The 21,112-nt window shown below is 44.9% G+C and overlaps 2 protein-coding genes across 4 annotated transcripts; both read right to left on the bottom strand.

The window, feature by feature from the left end:
- Positions 1 to 7,151: 7,151 nt before the first annotated feature.
- Positions 7,152 to 11,788, bottom strand: LOC135487785 (uncharacterized). Its single transcript, XM_064771863.1, has 7 exons — positions 11,721 to 11,788; positions 10,859 to 11,287; positions 10,212 to 10,637; positions 9,662 to 9,976; positions 9,124 to 9,363; positions 8,601 to 8,823; positions 7,152 to 8,292 (listed from the first exon to the last, which is right to left on the bottom strand). The coding sequence occupies exons 1-7, from the start codon at positions 11,786 to 11,788 to the stop codon at positions 8,206 to 8,208; spliced, it is 1,788 nt and encodes a 595-aa protein (XP_064627933.1). The 3' UTR covers positions 7,152 to 8,205.
- A 2,930-nt stretch (positions 11,789 to 14,718) lies between these two features.
- On the bottom strand, positions 14,719 to 17,741 carry LOC135488161 (uncharacterized). 3 transcript variants are annotated; one of them, XM_064772635.1, is made up of 5 exons: positions 17,658 to 17,741; positions 16,761 to 17,323; positions 16,290 to 16,481; positions 15,612 to 15,744; positions 14,719 to 15,365 (listed from the first exon to the last, which is right to left on the bottom strand). In XM_064772635.1, the coding sequence occupies exons 2-5, from the start codon at positions 17,235 to 17,237 to the stop codon at positions 15,040 to 15,042; spliced, it is 1,128 nt and encodes a 375-aa protein (XP_064628705.1). In that variant the 5' UTR covers positions 17,238 to 17,323; positions 17,658 to 17,741; the 3' UTR covers positions 14,719 to 15,039. The 3 variants fall into 3 exon arrangements, with proteins under 3 accessions (XP_064628705.1, XP_064628706.1, XP_064628707.1); XM_064772636.1 differs by having other exon boundaries at positions 16,761 to 17,288; positions 17,658 to 17,740; XM_064772637.1 differs by having other exon boundaries at positions 16,761 to 17,288; positions 17,667 to 17,717.
- Between the last annotated feature and the right edge of the window lie 3,371 nt (positions 17,742 to 21,112).

The following is a 21,112-nucleotide window of genomic DNA, read 5'->3' as shown; positions in this document are numbered from 1 at the left end:
GTAGGATGGCATCTTATTGGATGCCATCGCATTTCTGTAACGATAATAATGAGCTCCGCCATGGCTGACAAGATCGGCGTTCATCGGAATGTCTTCGTTGGCAAGATCGTGGTTCCTTTGAACTTCTTTGTTGGAAAGGTCGTCGTTCCTTGAAACGTTCTTTGGAGGTTCTTTGCCTGCAAGCTCGTCATTAAGTTTCGATCCTTGGAGTGGAAGGTGGTCATCACATACCCCATTTATAATTGCTTCAAGAAATTCAGCTACTTGGGTGCTAAGGTTATCACTGCTCGCAGCTTCTTCTTGGCAACTAGCTCCCTCGATCGGAAGGCGATCGGATGAACCTTGGCTGGCGTATTCCCTGTTTGTGTCAGCATACTTGGTTGAATATTTCTGGCATAGGAGTTTACTGAAAATGACATTGAAAGCATTTGCACCGAAGTTCATTCTGGCTCCGGTGCCCGGTGGCAAAGTACCGGGTCAACGTGCTACATTTTGATGACTAATAATTCTTGAATTTAGTGAAATTATATCAATCAATTGATTGAGATAAAAATAATTAAGAGCTGGCTCCTAATTTCAAGCTGAGATAAGAAGATTGCTAGAAGAAGGTTACGATTTGTGTTCATTTGACGTGATATTGTTTTGTAAGCGGGGCCGGTAGAACTTGAAGTTAATTTTGGCTGACGTTTACTTTTTATTTCGTGAATTTTTTTAGATTTGTTCTGATGTAACATGTTACAAGTCAAGCTAATGGATGGCTAACGTGAGACGGATATAACATTAACACAGTATCATAACAGACGCCACTTCATAGTGGATGCATTGTGTGTAGGTACTCACTGCATCCTTAACTCAGATTCTTCTGTCAACTGCTCTATGTACGGTGATCGCACCGTCTTTGATGCCATTTTGATTCTGGAACAATATTCAATTAAAGTAAGGCGCAACAAGTTTTATCAGTCACAGAGTACTTATAATGAGTACCAGAGAGTGCTGTAAGAGCACTTATAATGAGTACCAGGCGTTGGGGGCTGGGCAATCCAACGGAATAGCATCCGCGGCGGGGAAGTGACACGCGGAGCATGACCACGTGATCGACGTCATAGAAATCGGCAAACCCGAAACTAAGAATCTCACCAAAGCCCCAAAACAAAAATGTGGTATGCTCCTTTTTCTCAATCAGAATTGCGGTTTTGACCATGAGAGTTTCGAATCTTTGATACAAATGAACAGTGCGGCCAAAGATCTACTGCTACGTTGCTAAGGGCCTTTTTGCAAGCAATTACGTCAAAAATCTGACATTTAGGTAAAAGCGGGTTTTTTGCTCATTTTCTAGATCTCGGTTTGGCAGTAATTGCTCGTTTGAATTCGGGACCATCAAATGGAGGTTATATGTTCAATTACAAATAAACTGTACCTTTAGATTTGTTGTGTAGATGGGACAAATTTTATGGAGCAAATATCTTTCACAACTTGTCGCAATGAAGTCGCCAAGGCAGTTGCTACGTTGCTACGTTGTCAAGGGGGTACAAAGGATTCTGGGATGGGATCGGGGTGACGTCATGACGTCATGACGCCAAAGATTAGGATGGCAACCCGAAATATTGTAAACCAACTAATAACATCGCAGAAAACTTATGTTTTTGTGTTTTTCCTTAACATGTTCGGCGGCAATTTCCTCCTTGTAGTTCAGGCTCATCTGATTGAAGCTATCGAAACAAATCTCAAGTTACCTTGGAATTGTTTTTCCGTTTAAAAGAAAAAATTTCAGGAGCGATCTTTCAGCACGTCTTGCCGCCACGAAATCTGGAAGGTGTTGTGAAGTTGCCAGGGGACGTGTACATAGGATTCTTGGATCGATTCATGCCGTAGTGACGTCAAAGCTAGCATCCAATGCAGCCAATGCCATTTGCCTGCAGACTGTAGGGTGGACCTAGCGAACCTTGTGAACATGATGCCGCGACTGCACTAGATTCCTCTCCTCCAAATTACACTGGACTGTCCCTGAGAAGAAGATGACAAAGATTATCCGCCACTGACTGAAGTAGAAGAAGAAGAAGAATCTAAACACTGGGTAACTGAATGAGATAGCAGACGACTCTCTTGGCCTGTTCCTTGAATGGAGGAGCATGGACCAAAGGAGACAGGTATTGATGAATCATCAATCATGACCATGCTGGTTTTGCCGAACGAGCATGATACATGTAGATGCGCGTTTAGAGTGAGTTGTTACAAAGTTTCACAGACAAAACTGTACCAAATTGAAGAACCCGTTTTCAGGAGAATCCAGGAACGGAGAACGCAGGAAAGGACTATGAGTTGTGGCAAATATGCCTCTTTAAAATAGCTTCGACTAAAAGGTCAAACATGCAGACCAACCTCCTCTAACTTCCTTGCTTTTCCCTCAATTTGAAGTATGTGCTTATGTCCATGCTGTATATAATGGCTTATAATCTCGTGAGGACTCTTCTTGCAATGAACGTCAACGCGTGCTTTACAAAACTTCTCTTTAATGGTCAAACACGGTAAACTGAAATACACAAATTGAACCCAAACTAAATGTTATGACATGTATGAAAAGGCTCAGATTGGGTTCCCGAGACGGGGGAAACAAAGAGTAAATAATATTATACAAGTGAGTGAAAAAAAGGCCTATAAAAACTTACATAACATTTTCCACTTTGTCCTCTATAAACACTACGATATGATTTAAGGATTATGCGTAAATTGTGCATAAAAAGGCGGAAAAAGACACGGAAACGGAAACGGAACTGGAGCGCGCATCCGTGCGGAAACGACAACAATCATCACCCGAGAACCCCGTGACGTCACCCAATATTCCCCGTGGCGTTGCAACGTAGCCGAGGAGGGTGACTTCACAGGAAACGTAAAGAAGAAAAAAACCGCGAAAAACCCACATGGCGAAGCGCCGACATTCTCCCCTCCAGTGGACTCTATGCAAGAGTCAAACGATTTATACACATATATTGATAATAATAAAAGGCGCAGAGCCATAGTCCAAAAAACTATCCACTAGATATATTCATTGAAATGATTAACATCAGGCGTAGTCCGAAACCATTAAATGGTTAAAATCCTTTCAACAACGTCTTAAAGTCTGTAATGTCAATATCGTTGGAGGATATTTGTTCTAGTGTCTGTTGGACGAACGTTCTCTTCAAGCACGGCCACCTTCGCCACCGGACGCGTGAATTCGCTCGTTGCCGTCCTCACCCTGACCGCACGTACTCTTCCGTCATCGCCTGGCAGGATCTTCACTACGCGCGCCATTTCCCACTTTCTGCGAGGCAACTGCTCATCTAACATTATTACGAGATCCCCTTCACCGACATTCTTTTCTTCCCTTCTCCATTTTTGACGGATGGACAAATTGGGTGAGTATTCCTGGAACCAGCGTTTCTGAATCCGGTCTGCGACTACTTGACTCAGACGCCATCTGCGTCTGCTGTTGATCTCCCTGTCTTCAAAGTGATCATGCGGGAGGGTGTTGTCTGCTCTTCCAAGCAAGAAGTGATTCGGAGTAAGAGGGCTGAAATCATCCGGATCCGAACTTGGGTGTGTAAGAGGGCGACTGTTCAGTACTCCTTCCGTCTCAATGAGAGCTGTGCGTAATACGGATTCTTCAACCTTGGATGCGCCGAGGGTTGCGGTTAAAGCTCTCTTCACTGAGCCAAATTTTGTGCCGTTGTCACTGAATATCTCCTTTGGATGGCCACGTCGTCCAATAAAGTTTCTAAGGCAGAGGATAAAGTCGTCAGATTCTGGGGAGTCTGCCAATTCTATGTGTACGACGCGAGTGCTGAGGCACATAAAGAGGCATCCCCATCTCTTGATCGATGTGTTGCGCCTGACTTTCACGAGCATTGGTCCGAAGTTGTCTACTCCGGTGTAGTAGAAGGGTCCCGTGGCTGCATCAACCCGGCATCGGGGAAGGTCTGCCATCTTAGGTGTGGTCGGCTTCGCCTTCATGAAACGGCAACAGATGCATGTTGCCCTTGCCCGTCTGGCCACTATTCTAGCGCTAATGGGCCAATGGCGTCGTCTCAGTTCTGCTATCAGATATTCTGGACCACCATGCAATATCTGCCAATGGGCATCGGCAGCGAGTACATGTAGTTGCGTTACTGCGTGGTCTCGGGGTAAGATCTGCTGGTGTTTTGCTTCCTCCGGTAGTGCAGCGCCTGGTCTTCTGTCTTGATGAAGTTAACCTTGGCTTCTAAAGCTTCATTTTCCGCATCTGTCTTTATTGCGCCTACGCCCACAATGGTCCATCCAAGTTTGGTCTGCACAGCTAAAGGTTGTTCCTCTTCTCCTCTGCGAACCTCCAGCTGTAGGTGTACCTGTGGGTAGTCGATAGCAATCGACATCGTGACCTCTGACGTGTCTATGTAGTCTGGTATCCCAAGGTTCTGGCAGTGATCCCAACAGTGGCTAAGTCTCTGTGGGGGAGCACTTGAACGTATCAGCTTCCACTGTCCAGGCTTTACGAATGCCAAAAGTTTCTCCCAAACTGAGTCTTTGGCACGAATCCTCAGATTTACGGTTTGCGAATCTGTGGCGGCCTCAGACGTCATTGTTTTCACAAACAATTGTCTTCTCTCTGCTTTCAATCCCAGGTCTTCAGCCAGCGATTTGTGGATGAGCGTTATCTGGCTTCCCGAGTCCAAAACTGCTACTGTGCGTACGGTTCTCCCGTTGTTTCCAGTGGCGTATATCTCGACCAGTTAAAAGAAGGTTCCCTGGTTGGCCTGCGTGTGGTACATAGCTTTGGAAACTCTGTTTTCCTGGACCTGGGGCTTGGTATCGTGCAGAAGACTGTGATGTTTCCTCCAACATGTATCCTGTCTGCATCTGCTGGTAGATGTGCACATTTTGACTTGCTGCGGCTTGAGGCAGTTGTAGCATAGCTTCAGTGTCTTCACCAACTCGCGTCTAGCTGTTATGTCCTTTGCTATGAACTTATTGCATTTGTACAGCGCGTGATCTTCATGACATAAACCACATGACGGTGATTTCCAGCTCCTACTATCGTCTGACTTCCGTCTGCCGTTCCCACCATCCCTTGTCCTGTCGCCGTACGTATCGGAACTTCGTGAATTTTATCCTCCGTTCGCTGCTACGTTCCACACTGTGGACTATTTCTCACTTCTCTCGACGGATTTCTCCTTTGGCTTCTCCTCTTTTCTGTCGTAGGGGATCGCATATGGGTTGGAGTCCGTTATTAGACTGTCCTGTAGCCAGTCTCGAAAGTCATGGATAGTTGGCTCACGGCTTTTTGATATCCCGCCAACACACCGATTCCATTGCGTGATCTTGTTATTGAGTAGACGGCGGGCCGCTCTCATCAGTATGTCAGAACCAAGCAGATCCATAGTCTGGTTCAACTTAGTCAGTGTGATGATTGCGTCTCTCACATTTACGAAGAAGTCCCGGAGTGCTTGAACGTTGTGTGCTGGTACCACGGGGCCACGAGTAACTGCATCCAAATAAGCCCTCGCTACCTTATTGCGATGACCGAACGTGCGTTTCAACTCAAGGAGAGCTTCAGCGTAGCATTTCCCTGAAAATCCTATCCCCTGTACCAATTTCTGGGCGTCTTCTGCAAGATGCGACTGCAAAATATCCATGCGATGTGTGTCTGTGAGTCCTGGTTTTTGATGCACCTTATCGTGGAATCTCTCAATGAACTTCGGCCAGGCTTTGGCTGAACCGCTGAAGATAGGAAGTTCCATGACCGGTAAGCCTTTCTCGCTTTCGCTTCTCACAAGGTAGGCAATCAATTTGTCTTGGTCTTGCATCCCAGACATCTCACCAGGTAGTTCTGTCTCCACTCCCGGAATCAGCTGATCAATCCATCCGTCTATTGCCTGTGCCGCTGTTCCAAACGGGCTCCTCGCTGAACTTTGACTCCGTGTCGGATGCGACTGAGTGTATGGCTGGTTACCATAATAACCGGGCTCTGCCTCCGTATTCGGGACTGACTGTTGCTGAGGATGAGTGACCACGTGCTGCTGGCTTCTAGTAGGCTCTGGTCCGATTCCCGCCAAACCCTGGCTGTTTCGAATATGTCGCGGAGAGGGTGTGGGCCTACCTGCCGATTTTCTAGTCTCCTCGCCAAGATGTAACTCCTCCGGTGTGGGTTGCGCCTGCTGTCGTAGGTCCTCTTTCTCCGGTACACCACTTAGCCAGCTTTTCACTCGTGCGATACTGTTTGACGCCTTGTCTTCTGAAGGGAATGCACGTATATTATTGTTTACCAGAAATAAATCAAGATCGATGGTAATGATGTCACATTGCTTTATGTGAGACTGAAAATCATGGTTATGGAATTTCACCGATTAGGCTACTCCGCTTCAATGATCGACTATCTGGTAACCGCCCTTCGTCACTTTTGGCGGCGGTTTCAGGTGTTGCGTCGTACGCAGTACTGTTGTGTTCCTCTTTGCTATCATTTATATCCAGTGAATGCGTCAAACTTTCCATTTTGTTGATCTTAACCCGTCAGTGTCTTCAGGGTTTCTTTCAGAATTGAAATTCTGCACGAGTTTAATTTGGCCTTCGTCCTATTCTTTGTCTCAGGATGCATGGTCATCACATAGGACCATATTCAATGACGTAATGATTCCGACGTCTTTTAAAAGGAATGCACTATGATAAAGAGACAAAAAACAACAACCGACCTACCCCATGGACCTAACCAGGCCTTCTGATGGCGCACAAGAGAAGTAGTGAGATTTCGTATCAAAATATATAAAAATCCACTTCAGTTGGTGCCATCGGATTGCACAATGTATCATGATTAAACATAATAATCTGTTTTATATATTTCGTGCAATATTGATAAACTGTGATATTAAATGATGCCGCCCAACCTATATCAATCTGCCCAGGTACGTCTTATACAACGCTGTGATTTGTGGCTTCATCGGCGGAAAAGTGTGGCAAAATCATGCAATTCTTGACATTTGGCGGCTTTACGGTAGGGACGCTGTCAAACCTACGATGGGGCGCGGAATAAGATCTGTTGACTCGAGGGAAATTGTCCACGGAGCAAGAAGATGACAGTGATTCCTGTAGAGAATACGTGTACGCAGCTGCAGAAGACTGACTCAACAAATCATTTTGGGTTTTAACATTTTAATAAGAAGTGCAGAATAATTCAAAAGGTCCATTCGCCGTTTTTGATGGAAGGAGACTCGGTGATGGATTTGATGATAATGTTCGTCGTTGTCCTGGTCGAGAAGAGACAAGTGATGTTTTGCATATTAGAGGTTAGTTTTATCGATCTGCTGCTTCTTTCTGGTGTTGCTCCCTTGGCGCTGACTCTAAGACCTGCGAAAGCGATAGGTTGGGGCCGCGGAGCCGAGACCGGGCCAAACAGGCCTTGGTGCGGTGCAGGCGTGGTCCACCATCAGACACTGTGACTTCCGTGGAATCAAGTCGGAAAACTGACAAAGCATTCGATCTCTTGGGCGTCTTCGTTCAGGGATGGACTCCAGAGTAGGATGTTGAAAGAAATGGTCGAAGGAAGTGGTTTTCTGCTTTATAAAAAAATCTGAGCCCAAGGTAACCGCCACCAGCCCCAAGTCCCATTAAGAGTGGCCATTGAATAATCCTTTAACTGGCACACGTAAAAAAACCCAAGACTCGCGTAAGCAAACTTCCTGACGGTTAGTCACTGGTGCGAGTTTTGGTGCTACACCTACTTCGTGTTTCCGTCCTCCTGGTTTGAATCCAGGTTTCAACAATACAGCTATTCTTCACCACAGCTCGGAAGATTCATCAATGACAAATCTACAAATGTAATTCCGGCCTGTGTTGAGACTACTATAAAGTTTACTAGACATGACACATTTCGAGCATAGCAAAAAAAAGTGAGAAAAAAAAATGAATTTCGTGAAATTTTTGGTTTTTCTCCCATTCCTTTACGAATCCAGTCTGGTGTTACTTACTCCCCGATTGCGTCAGCCCCGTCTGAGCTCCAACTCTGAACAGTTTCCAACCTCATCAACCACACCCAAGGCATCTCCACAGAAGAAGTGCTCTTGGTGGCACTCGTGACCAGAGATGCTCAAGGGCTGGTGCCGTCGATGGTAGACCGGCCCACACCTCGATGGGGATCTTCGACTCCACGGAACTGCACCTGCCGCATGGTGTTAGAGTCTTGGAAGGAGTAGTGCGGGTTTACTGGGAGGTTTGGGAGCGGAGACACGAGCACGTCGTTGCTCGCTTTATACGCTTCCAGATCTTACTCCCCTTACCACGTGACCTCTGGAAAGGAAGTGGAAGAAAAAATTAACAGGTTGAATTATTTTCGACAATCACAGCAGCTAAAGCCTGGAGCCCACTGCCGGCGTTCGACTTCAGCATGAGAAGAACTCGAACGGAACACGTAGCAAAAGGCCAAGCTCTCTCGATGTTAAATCTATGAAAGCTGTTTCATCTAGTCTCCAAAAGTACCTTCAAAAAGTGAAAGCAACAGGACCATCTTTGACAAACTGCTGCACTTTGGGATACAAGAACAGGTACTTCGGAATTAGTATTAGCCGAAACTTGCTTAAAATTCATAGGCAGTTTACCTCTTTTTTCTTATTATCTGTGTTGTCATCACTCAGTGCTTCAACAGTTGCTACATCAATCCTATCGAGGATGACGACAGCTTCATCCAAGGTAGACAGAGTGTCTCCATCAATGTCATTCTGCTTGTCCAATGCGTATGTGGACGATCTAGCACTCAAAATATCAGTGTCATCCAAAGTGCTGATGGTACAAGCAGCATCAGGTTCGAACAGACGCCGAATTCTGAAAAGAAATTACAGTTTGCAGTATAGATTTTTGAAGAATTTGAGACAATGAGATATTGTCCGACTGTCTGATTCGAGTCATGCTCCGTCCACGAACAGGATTGCTCCTCATGACCCTGAGGTTAACCACTTTTCTTCCTCGGTGATGTTAGAATGGGTGGTAAGAAGCAGACTCACACCAGTTCGCATGTATGCGCCGTCAATGAGAGGCTGGCATGGTGGAGTTATTGCTATAGTAAGCAACACTTCATCATTTGGTTGCCAGTGGACTACAACTCAAGCAGAAGAGAATCCTTACCTGCTTTTCAGCTTCTTCAGAGGTGACCTTCTTTTATCAGTCTTCTGTTTCTGATCATTGTTATTTTCCTTGACTCCCTGGCTGACCGGTTCATCAATGCTTGCTGTTTCCTGAATCATGCAAGGGTCATCAGTGCTTGCTACTTCCTCAACTATGTCGTCAATCTCATTGGCGATGTCAGCAGGTTCTTCTTCAATCTTGGTAAGGCCTGCAGCATGGTTTGACAATTGTCGGTGAAACCTAAAAGAATGACATGAGAGGCCAATAGTCAAACTTGCTTGCCTATAAAAAGAAAGCCCACATCAATCGCAAGAGTGAGTAAGTCGGACAAACATTTTCCATCTTTCATTGGACATCTTTCTTAGGAGGCTGCCAGTCTGAGCGTCTCTCTCAGGAAGCATATCTAGAAGAGAACTGAAAAACGTTTAGCCATACGAAACCTATAATCTTAAGAGCACATACTCAAACCTGGTGGGTCATGGGGGCTATATAAGCGACCCTATAGTCTAACCGGTCTAGTTGACAAAGTATCCCTAACCTACGATTCATCTTTTTAAACATGTTCCACCTTTGCTTGGCCACCTTATAATCAATTGGTCGCATGTCTGCAATGGTAGCATTTGCAAGTTCCATGTCTGCAAGGGAAGGATTGGCGCGCTCCACGTCTGCAATGGTAGTATTGGCAAGTTTCATGTCTGCAAAGGTAGTATGTGCGAGCTCCATGTCTGCAATGGTAGCATCGGCGAGCCAAAAGTTGGCAGAGGCAGCATCTTGCTCCTGTTCTGCAAAGGATGCATCTTGCTTCACAATCTGGGTAAAGCCAGCAGCATGATTTGATGATTGTCGGCGAAACCTGAAAGAATGACATAAGTGGTCAATAGCCATAGCTGCACACGCATGTCAAAAGAAAGCCAACACCAATCGCAAGAGAAAGTCGGACAAGCATTTTTCCTGCCAGACTGATTGTCTCCTTCAGAAGGCATATTTAGAAGAGAACTGAAGAACTTTTAGCGACACGAAACTTATCTTGGTGGCTACATGAGGCGAACCTTCGCAGGCCGAGTTGACAAAGTACATGTGTTACAAACCTGCGTTTGATCTTTTTAAAGATGTTCCACCTTTGCTTGGCCACCTTATAGTCAACTGGTCGCATGTCTTTATTGGTGGCATTTGCGAGTTCCATGCCGACAATGGTAGCATCGGTGAACTCCCCCATGTCTGCAAGAGTAGCATCGGCGAGCCCAACGTCTGCAGAGGGAGCATCTTGCTCCTGTTTTGCAAATGTACATGTAGCATCTTGCTCCTGTTTCGCAAAGGTAGCATCGACTGGTCCCATCTCTGCATGGGTGGCATCGAGTTCCTGGGGAACATGAGTTTGATTGGGTCCAAGGTCTGCATGCGCATGATCAACTGCCTTGCTCCCAATAGTTTCAGTCGTGCGACAACCAATGCCTTTCTTCATGTCATTAAGCGTGCCAAAATATTCTTTCGAATAAGGTTGGAACTCGAGGTTGCTGAAATTATATAGTGAGAGTGTCTGTGAGGATTAAAAGACTTCAAGGGAGTACCGGTCAGATAAAATGATTTATTCTGTCCATCTTTAGTACGTACTAATCACTGGCTGTGGGGATTAACTTGATACCGTCAACTGTTATATAGGCATAGTTCACGAAAATGCCTTTGTCTAAAAAACATGAATACTAAGAAAAGGATATGAATACATGAATTAACTCACTGCAAGTGCGATGGTTCTGTCAACTCATGGCAACGGTAGGATGGCATCTTATTGGATGCCATTGCATTTCTGTAACGAGTATAATGAGCTCCGCCATGGCTGACAAAATCGGCGTTCATCGGAATGTCTTCGTTGGCAAGATCGTGGTTCCTTTGAACTTCTTTGTTGGCAAGGTCGTCGTTCCTTGGAGGTTCTTTGCCTGTAAGCTCGTCATTAAGTTTCGATCCTTGGAGTGGAGGGTGGTCATCACATACCCCATTTATAATTGCTTCAAGAAATTCAGCTACATGGGTACTAAGGTTCTCACTGCTCGCAGCTTCTTCTTGGCTACTAGCTCCCACGATGGGAAGGAGATCGGGTGAACCTGGGCTGGTGTATTTCCTGTTTGTGTCAGCATACTTGGTTGAATATTTCAGGCATATGAGTTTACTGAAAATGACATTGAAACCATTTGCACCGAAGTTCATTCTGGCTCCGGTGCCCGGTGGCAAAGTACCGGGTCAACGTGCTACATTTTGATGACTTATAATTCTTGAATTTAGTGAAATTATATTAATCAATCGATTGAGATAAAAATAATTAAGAGCTGGTTCCTAATTTCAAGTTGAGATAAGAAGATTGCTAGAAGAAGGTTGCGATTATCGTGCATTTGACGTGATATTGTTTTGTAAGCGGGGCCGGTAGAACTTGAAGTTAATTTTGGCTGACGTTTACTTTTTATTTTGTGAATTTTTTAGATATGTTCTGATGTAACATGTTACAAGTCAAGCTCATGGATGGCTAACGTGAGACGGATATAACATTAACACAGTATCATAACAGACGCCACTTCATAGTGGATGCATTGTGTGTAGATACTCACTGCATAATTAACTCAGATTCTTCTGTCAACTGCTCTTTGTGCGGTGATTGCACCGTCTTTGATGCCATTTTGATTCTGGAACAATATTCAATTAAAGTAAGGCGCAACAAGTTTTATCAGTCTCAGAGAATTTATAATGAGTACCAGAGAGTGCTGTAAGAGCACATATAACGTGAACCAGGCGTTGGGGGCTGGGCAATCCAACGGAACAGCATCCGCGGCGGGGAAGTGACACGCGGAGCATGACCACGTGATCGACGTAATAGAAATCGGCAAAACCGAAACTAAGAATCTCAATAAAGCCCCAAAACTAAAATGTGATATGCTCCTTTTCCTCAATCAGAATTGCGGTTTTGACCATGAGAGTTTCGAAAGAAATGAACAGTGCGGCCAAAGATGCACTGCTACGTTGCTAAGGGCCTCTCGCAAGCAATTACGTCAAAAATCGGACATATTTGCGTAAAAGCGGCTTTTTTGCTAATTTTCAAAATCTCGGTTTGGCAGTAATTGCTCTTTTGAATTCGGGACCATCAAATGGAGGCTATATGTTCAATTACAAATAAACTGTACCTTTAGATTTGTTGTGTAGATGGGACAAATGTTATGGAGCAAATATCTTTCACAACTTGTCGCAATGAAATCGCCAAGGCAGTTGCTACGTTGCTACGTTGTCAAGGGTGTGCAAAGGATTCTGGGATGGGATCGGGGTGACGTTATGACGTCATGACGCCATGACGCCAAGGATCTGGATGGCAACCCGAAATATTGTAAACCAACTAAGGTCTCATTAGGGAGTTTTTTTTGTAGTTCCTAAAATCATTGATTTCTCGGTCCTTACAGTATGTCAGCGTTGATTCGGCATTTGTTTTGGCAAAGACATGTTTTTTTGGAGTTTCTGAAACCTAGAAGCTACTCAATAGGCGACTAAAAAGAAACTACGCATTTATACTGTTGTTGCCGACGTATGTGTACACTGAACTTGGGATGTGCGTCGGCCTCGTGTTGAAATGCCGTCCAGTGCCAGTTGGTGCGTTTTTCGCTGATTTGTGCAAAATTCAACATGTATCTCAAAAGTTCAATGGTTGACCCTCGATTTCTTTTTGATTTTTGTGTAGCGTAAGCAACTGTCTTTCATGGGAGAATGGTCTCTGTAAGAATTATTCAGGAAGAAATGTATAATATTTGGGGTTTTTCGTGACTGTCCGGCCCAATTGGCAATATTGCCATTTGGGATGGTGAACAGAGCTAGGAGCAAATGCGACGCTTATGATTTCTTTTAAGGAAATAAAATGCCCTATTTAACATCCTGCAGAATCAGGGGAATCGGGCGTTTCCAGTGATATACGACACAAATGGGTTGTCCTCATTAGGCCATGGGACGAGTGTGAAAAATGTGAAGTTCCGTTTGACAAATTAGCGGGCAAATTGAAAACAGTCGTTTTGGGTAATATGGGGGTGCTGATTTCAAAAATCAATTTTTCTCCCGCGTAAAGTTGCACATTAAGTCAGAAATGAGACCCTTAATAGGGCCTAATGGTCCCAAAGTAGGGGTCAAAAAGTTGATGTCATCGAAACATGTCAACATGGGTATCAAAATGAAGGTCTATGGGGGTAGTTTAACATTGCATAGTTTTTGGCCCCCTTAACGAACCGTGGGACCCCCCAGGGAGGGTCAAAAAGGGCAAAAGTGGAAACTTTGACCGCCTCCAATGAGCTTAATGGGCACCGCATGTGGATAAAAACTGTTTTATTCGACAGTACTCACATAGACCTTTTCATAGATACCCATGACGACACCCTTGGGCAAAAGGTTTTCGAGATCTTAAATTTGGAGCCTAAAAAGGGGTCAAAATCACTATCTCGGCAACCCTTACCCCGAGAGTGTTGTCATGGGTATCATTTTGAAGGTCTATACGATTACTGTCAAATAAAACAGTTTTTATCCATTTATAGTCCCTATGAAGATCATGGGACAGGGTCAAAGTTACCACTTTTGCCCTTTTTGACCCTCCCTGGGGGGTCCCACGGTTCGTTAAGGGGGTCAAAAACTATGCAATGTTAAACTACCCCCATAGACCTTCATTTTGATACCCATGTTGACATGTTTCGATGATATCAACTTTTTGACCCCTACTTTGGGACCATTAGGCCCTATTAAGGGTCTCATTTCTGACTTAATGTGCAACTTTACGCGGGAGAAAAATTGATTTTTGAAATCAGCACCCCCATATTACCCAAAAAGGACTGTTTCAATTTGCCCGCTAATTTGTCAAACGGAATCCTTTTTCAAGACACATTTTTGCCACTCGTCCCATGGCCTACATGCATTCACTTTGGAAACGCATTTTAAAATAGATGTTACGTCCTGTTAATGGGGCACGTCATCATCGCGTACATTTGGGAAAAACTCCCTAACGAGACCTAATAATATCGCACAAAACTTAAGTTTTTGAGTTTTTCCTTCACGTGTTCGGCGGCAATTTGCCCCTTGTAGTTCAGGCTCATCAGATTGAAGCTATCGAGATAAATCTCAAGTTACCTTGGAATTGTTTTTCCGTTTAAAAAAATAATTTCAGCACGTCTTGCCGCCACGAAATCTGGAAGGTGTTGTGAGGTTGCCAGGGGACGTGTAGGATTCTGGGATTGATTCATGCCGTAGTGACGTCAAAGCTAGCATCCATTGGAGCCGCCGATGAGTATTTTCTGACGAAGTCTACCAAAAACGTTCATGCGTTCCTTGCTGGGATTTTATACTTTTATCGGCTTGAACGTGCTCCGGGGCGCATTAATTGACCTCTTTCTACATTTCACGATATTTTCTGCTTCTTTTTGTTCGGCAGAAACCTCGCTTGATAAAACTGGGGTTAGAACCAGGGTTATAGGGGCGTTGGGGTGGGGGGGGGGGGCGTTTCGAGCACCAGAAACTGCAGTCTTTTCAAGTTTTGAATCTACGCGTAAGTTATACTATACCATCTCTCCATCAAGTAAATTTGACAAATCACTGACAATTTACATTTATTTTCGAGTGATTATCAAAAGTTGTACAATGATCATAATGAAAGAGCACTAGCAGTCCTATAGTGCTTGATTATGGGGACATCAGACTACAATTTAATCGTCGAATATTGTTTCTGAAGCGACAGTTGCTAAAATGACTGTGGCTGGCTCAATTCTCAAGACTGGATTACTGGTGTAACGAAGACGCCCGGGAGTCTGAAACTGATGACTTTATGACTGGCCAGGACACAGATTAACACACCAAGATGGACAGGGTCTTTCGAACATTTAGTAAAGAAGTCTTGTTCTACCATATGTCCCCTTATATATGGAGGTATTCCCTGTAACATGCCTGTGCGACACGATTAACCCTTTGACCGGTAAATGAAAGTCTACAGTGAGAAAACAGCATGTTATCAAAGACTAGAACTTCCATTTGCTTCAATTGACCACCCTTCGTGCACTCCCATGTTTTCTCTCGGATGTGACGAATTACTTCTGGTTCAATCAGTGTTCCGTCGCCGTACATTGTTGTGAAAGGATACTTTTCCTCGGGAACGTCGACGAAATGTTCGCTGTGACCAGGATAGCAATCTTTTAGGAATGTGTAGTTGTAACTGCAGATCTGACCGAACCATAACATTTCACCTAAAACGAACAACAGTGAAATCAAACGATATTTTGAAAATGTAAGCGTCATCATAAACGTAAGGCATGTAAAACCTCACTGATATTGGCAAGGACACAGAACGTCGTGTAATCAATTTAAAGGAAGCTAATCGAGAAACGTTTGTAAAAATGGGTTGGGTCCTCAGACGGAATAAGTGTCATGCTAAACACACTTGCAAAGTTCGACCATTGTTGCGACATTATGCAAGATTTGTGTCTACTTACCCGTTCTGAAATGTGGTGACATGGCTGGGCGGTTCATCCAGAAACACAGCCCTCCCTCCTCGTCACGCTTAAAGGAACACCCAGCATCGCTAACCCTCGTCTCTAGCTCGGCCATGTCGTCGGTTTCAAGAGTCTAAAAGCAACGCGGGTGATAGTTTAAAGCGAACTGGAACCGCCGAGCGATTTATTCAACTTTTCGACTTTCACCGCCCGAGAAAGTCGAGTTCAGATTTGTAGCTCCGCCCCCAGTGCCCGAGCATGCGCAGTTCAATTTGTTATTATTGAGAATCATGTGAGAATCACGTGAGTCATGCGATCTTTCATTCATGAATTTTCGTAGTAAATTCCATAGTAGTGACGTCACTGAATGATTGACAGCTAGGCGCCATGTTTCATTCATGCCTCGTTCTGATCACCCGATACGCGGGAAATGAAAACGAGGTCATACGATCTGGCTTGGCGGTTCCAGTTCGCTTTAACGTCCCGGGTGGCAAAGGCACAGACTAACCGCCGGGAAATTGATTTTCTGCCTCTTCGTAATGAGGCAGTCAATAAGAGTATCTTGCGAGCACGAGTATAATCAAACTACTGTCGGCTCGTATAACTGCGTGATTATAAAAGCAATAAATAATTACAGAAGATAACAAACAACAAGATGAACATTCGTATAAGTCGTACCTTATGCCAAGCAGTGTACGCCTTATATTTCGGATGGGACGGCAGCGGTAGATATCGCCAGTAACGAACCCCAAGACGATTGAATTTCTCCGTGATGTCTGGGTCAATGCTGTCGTAGAGTACCCTGACGTCCGTTAAGCCGTTCTCGCCTCCGCATCCCTTCTCAGTTTCAACCTCACAGTAGATGAATAACTGGAAGGACAAGACACAAGCACAATGTACTCTAGAACATTCTCTTAACTTATTTCCATTGGCTCGAGTAAAGTTTTTAGAAACACCTCCTTCTCTATACACGCTCCCTTATTTTTACCCATCGCAGTGACACAAAAACCATACCACCTCCTTCTCCCTACACGTTCCTTTCTTTTGGCTCATCTCTGTGACTATAATCAAATGATAAAACACATCTTATTTATCAAAACCATGGAGTTTCGCCACGCCGTTTCGGCAAAAAAGCACCGAAGAGCTTACCAGGTGTGGCCAGAATGGTAGATAGGACATTTCATTATGCTGTTCGAGGGTGTATTCCTCAGGGTCGCTGCTGGTGGTGAAGACATTCTTTAGTAGTTTCTCTCTCCCGCCAGTACCACCAGTGTACGGAATGGGATGATACTCCATCGCGTCGTAAAACTCGGAGAAATCCTTAGCCGCCTCGAGAGGAAGACCCTGGATGACGACTGCGCCATGTTGGCGTAGTTCTTCATCCAATGTTGGCCGGAAATCTTTGGCAAAGGAAGCTAAGTCTTCCCTTGCAACGTCCACCTTTACGGGGTGCGGAAAGCTTGCATTAAATAGAGTCATTTCTTTCGGGAAGGTCGGACTATCTGAGCCAGGTAGCCATGGACGTCCAGCGAGTTGTACGACGGTGCGCATATTTTGCCGAACGGCGCTGATGAGTCCACATTTGCCTGCAGACCGTAGGGTGGACCTAGCGAACCTTGTGAACATGATGCCGCGATTGCACTAGATTCCTCTCCTCCAAATTACACTGGACTGTCCCTGAGAAGAAGATGACAAAGATTATCCGCCACTGACTGAAGTAGAAGAAGAAGAAGAATCTAAACACTGGGTAACTGAATGAGATAGCAGACGACTCTCTTGGCCTGTTCCTTGAATGGAGGAGCATGGACCGAAGGAGACAGGTATTGATGAATCATCAATCATGACCATGCTGGTTTTGCCGAACGAGCATGATACATGTAGATGCGCGTTTAGAGTGGGTTGTTACAAAGTTTAACAGACAAAACTGTACCAAATCGAAGAACCCGTTTTCAGGAGAATCCAGGAACGGAGAACGCATGAATGGACCATGAGTTGTGGCAAATATGCCCCTTTAAAATAGCTTAAAGGTCAAACATGCAGACCAACCTCCTCTACCTTCCTTGCTTTTCCTTCAATTTGAAGTATGTGTTTATGTCCATGCTGTATTAGAATGGTAACCCAGTACAACATGTCACCTATATTCATACATATGTATCAGGGTCACAATATCGCGATTTGTCAGAGTTATCTGTCCTACCGTGATAAAATTCAAATGCATGTATAGGCTAACCTGAACTTTCAATTGATTAACCGAATATTGACACAGTGTATGCCTAATTGTTGACGAAGTAATAAAAAGGATTGTCCCAACGTCACAATTTTGGAACTGCTATTTTCCATACGGCCAGTGATCGTGTCGCTATGGCAGGATGTGCATGCACCTGGCCTTCAACCCAAGGCTCTCAGCAGTGTACTGTCTTCCGGACCAGTGGAGAGATAGGTTGCCATGATGAATATTTGGCCTTAAGCCTTCGAGCAAACCCCACGTGCTCCTTATATCCTGTTATCCATCTTCAAGATCAGTTACTATGATTGCATGATCTACAGATATTTGATGATTGATGGAACATCCTAAATTCCGAGCAATACGACCTCCAGGTGTCTGGTTGAATGAAGGCTTATGATTGAAGGAACATCCTACTATCCCAGCAATAGGACCTCTAGCTATCTGGTTGAGACGAGATGATTGATGATTGATGGGACATCCTACTATGCCAGCAATAGGACCTCTAGGTATCTGGTTGAGACAACATGATTGACGATTGATGGGACATCCTACTATCCCAGCAATAGGATCTCTAGGTATTTGGCTGAGACTGGACGACATACGATTGATGGGACATCCTACTATCCCAGCAATAGGACCTCTAGGTATTTGGTTGAGACTGGACGACATACGATTGATGGACATCCTACTATCCCAGCAATAGGATCTCTAGGTATTTGGCTGAGACTGGACGACATACGATTGATAGGACATCCTACTATCCCAGCAATAGGACCTCTAGGTATTTGGTGGAAACTGGACGACATACGATTGATGGACATCCTACTGCGCCAGCAATAGGACCTCTAGGTATTTGGTTGAGACTGGACGACATACGATTGATAGGACATCCTACTGCCCCAGCAATAGGACCTCTAGGTATTTGGTTGAGACTGGACGACATACGATTGATGGGACATCTTACTATTCCAGCAATAGGACCTCTAGGTATTTGGCTGAGACTGGACGACATACGATTGATAGGACATCCTACTGCCCCAGCAATAGGATCTCTAGGTATTTGGTTGAGACTGGACGACATACGATTGATGGGACATCCTACTGCCCCAGCAATAGGACCTCTAGGTATTTGGCTGAGACTGGACGACATACGATTGATAGGACATCCTACTGCCCCAGCAATAGGATCTCTAGGTATTTGGTTGAGACTGGACGACATACGATTGATGGGACATCCTACTATCCCAGCAATAGGACCTCTAGGTATTTGGCTGAGACTGGACGACATACGATTGATAGGACATCCTACTGCCCCAGCAATAGGACCTCTAGGTATTTGGTTGAGACTGGACGACATACGATTGATGGGACATCTTACTATTCCAGCAGTAGGACCTCTAGGTATTTGGCTGAGACTGGACGACATACGATTGATAGGACATCCTACTGCCCCAGCAATAGGACCTCTAGGTATTTGGTTGAGACTGGACGACATACGATTGATGGGACATCTTACTATTCCAGCAATAGGACCTCTAGGTATTTGGTTGAGACTGGACGACATACGATTGATGGGCATCCTACTATCCCAGCAATAGGACCTCTGGGTATTTGGTGGAGACTGGACGACATACGATTGATGGACATCCTACTGCCCCAGCAATAGGATCTCTAGGTATTTGGTTGAGACTGGACGACATACGATTGATGGGACATCTTACTATTCCAGCAATAGGACCTCTAGGTATTTGGCTGAGACTGGACGACATACGATTGATAGGACATCCTACTGCCCCAGCAATAGGACCTCTAGGTATTTGGTTGAGACTGGACGACATACGATTGATGGGACATCTTACTATTCCAGCAATAGGACCTCTAGGTATTTGGTTGAGACTGGACGACATACGATTGATGGGACATCTTACTATTCCAGCAATAGGACCTCTAGGTATTTGGTTGAGACTGGACGACATACGATTGATGGGACATCTTACTATCCCAGCAATAGGACCTCTGGGTATTTGGTTGAGACTGGACGACATACGATTGATGGGCATCCTACTATCCCAGCAATAGGACCTCTAGGTATTTGGTTGAGACTGGACGACATACGATTGATGGGCATCCTACTCTCCCAGCAATAGGACCTCTAGGTATTTGGTTGAGATTGGACGACATACGATTGATGGGACATCCTACTATCCCAGCAATAGGACCTCTAGGTATTTGGTTGAGATTGGACGACATACGATTGATGGGACATCCTACTATCCCAGCAATAGGACCTCTGGGTATTTGGTGGAGACTGGATGACAACCGATTGATGGGACATCCTACTATCCCAGCAATAGGACCTCTAGGTATTTGGTGGAGACTGGACGACATATGATTGATGGGACATCCTACTATCCCAGCAATAGGACCTCTAGGTATTTGGCGGAGACTGGACGACATACGATTGATGGGACATCCTACTATCCCAGCAATAGGACCTCTAGGTATTTGGCGGAGACTGGACGACATACGATTGATGGGACATCCTACTATCCCAGCAATAGGACCTCTAGGTATTTGGCGGAGACTGGACGACATACGATTGATGGGACATCCTACTATGCCAGCAATAGGACCTCTAGGTATTTGGCGGAGACTGGACGACATACGATTGATGGGACATCCTACTATCCCAGCAATATGACTCCTAGTGACTGAAGGATATCCGAAAGTTGATGTTTGATGTGACATCCTACTGAGGTTGGCGCTTAATGTAAAATCCAACGTTCCCAGCAATAGGACCTCTAGCTATCTGGTTGAGACAAGATGATTGATGGGACATCCTACTATGCCAGCAATAGGACCTCTAGCTATCTGGTTGAGACAAGATGATTGATGGGACATCCTACTATGCCAGCAATAGGACCTCTAGCTATCTGGTTGAGACAAGATGATTGATGGGACATCCTACTATGCCAGCAATAGGACCTCTAGCTATCTGGTTGAGACAAGATGATTGATGGGACATCCTACTATGCCAGCAATAGGACCTCTAGCTATCTGGTTGAGACAAGATGATTGATGGGACATCCTACTATGCCAGCAATAGGACCTCTAGCTATCTGGTTGAGACAAGATGATTGATGGGACATCCTACTACGCCAGCAATAGGACCTCTAGCTATCTGGTTGAGACAAGATGATTGATGGGACATCCTACTACCCCAGCAATAGGACCTCTAGCTATCTGGTTGAGACAAGATGATTGATGGGACATC

Source organism: Lineus longissimus, chromosome 5 (assembly GCF_910592395.1).
Source record: "Lineus longissimus chromosome 5, tnLinLong1.2, whole genome shotgun sequence".
NCBI lineage: Eukaryota > Metazoa > Nemertea > Pilidiophora > Heteronemertea > Lineidae > Lineus > Lineus longissimus.
Note: the sequence above shows the minus strand (reverse complement) of the source record. Positions and strands in the feature narration are given on the sequence as shown.

Bases quoted from the DNA above. Each gene is read 5' to 3' on its own strand.
- LOC135487785 (XM_064771863.1), bottom strand. From the start codon at position 11,788: ATGGCATCAAAGACGGTGCAATCACCGCACAAAGAGCAGTTGACAGAA. The intron at 11,288-11,720 runs GTGAGTATCTAC...TGTCATTTTCAG, and splicing joins GAATCTGAGTTAATTATGCA to TAAACTCATATGCCTGAAAT. The intron at 8,824-9,123 runs GTAAGGATTCTC...ATTTCTTTTCAG, and splicing joins CTGAAGAAGCTGAAAAGCAG to AATTCGGCGTCTGTTCGAAC.
- LOC135488161 (XM_064772635.1), bottom strand. From the start codon at position 17,237: ATGTTCACAAGGTTCGCTAGGTCCACCCTACGGTCTGCAGGCAAATGT. The intron at 16,482-16,760 runs GTAAGCTCTTCG...TTGTCCTTCCAG, and splicing joins TACCATTCTGGCCACACCTG to TTATTCATCTACTGTGAGGT. The intron at 15,366-15,611 runs GTAAGTAGACAC...TGTTCGTTTTAG, and splicing joins GTCACCACATTTCAGAACGG to GTGAAATGTTATGGTTCGGT.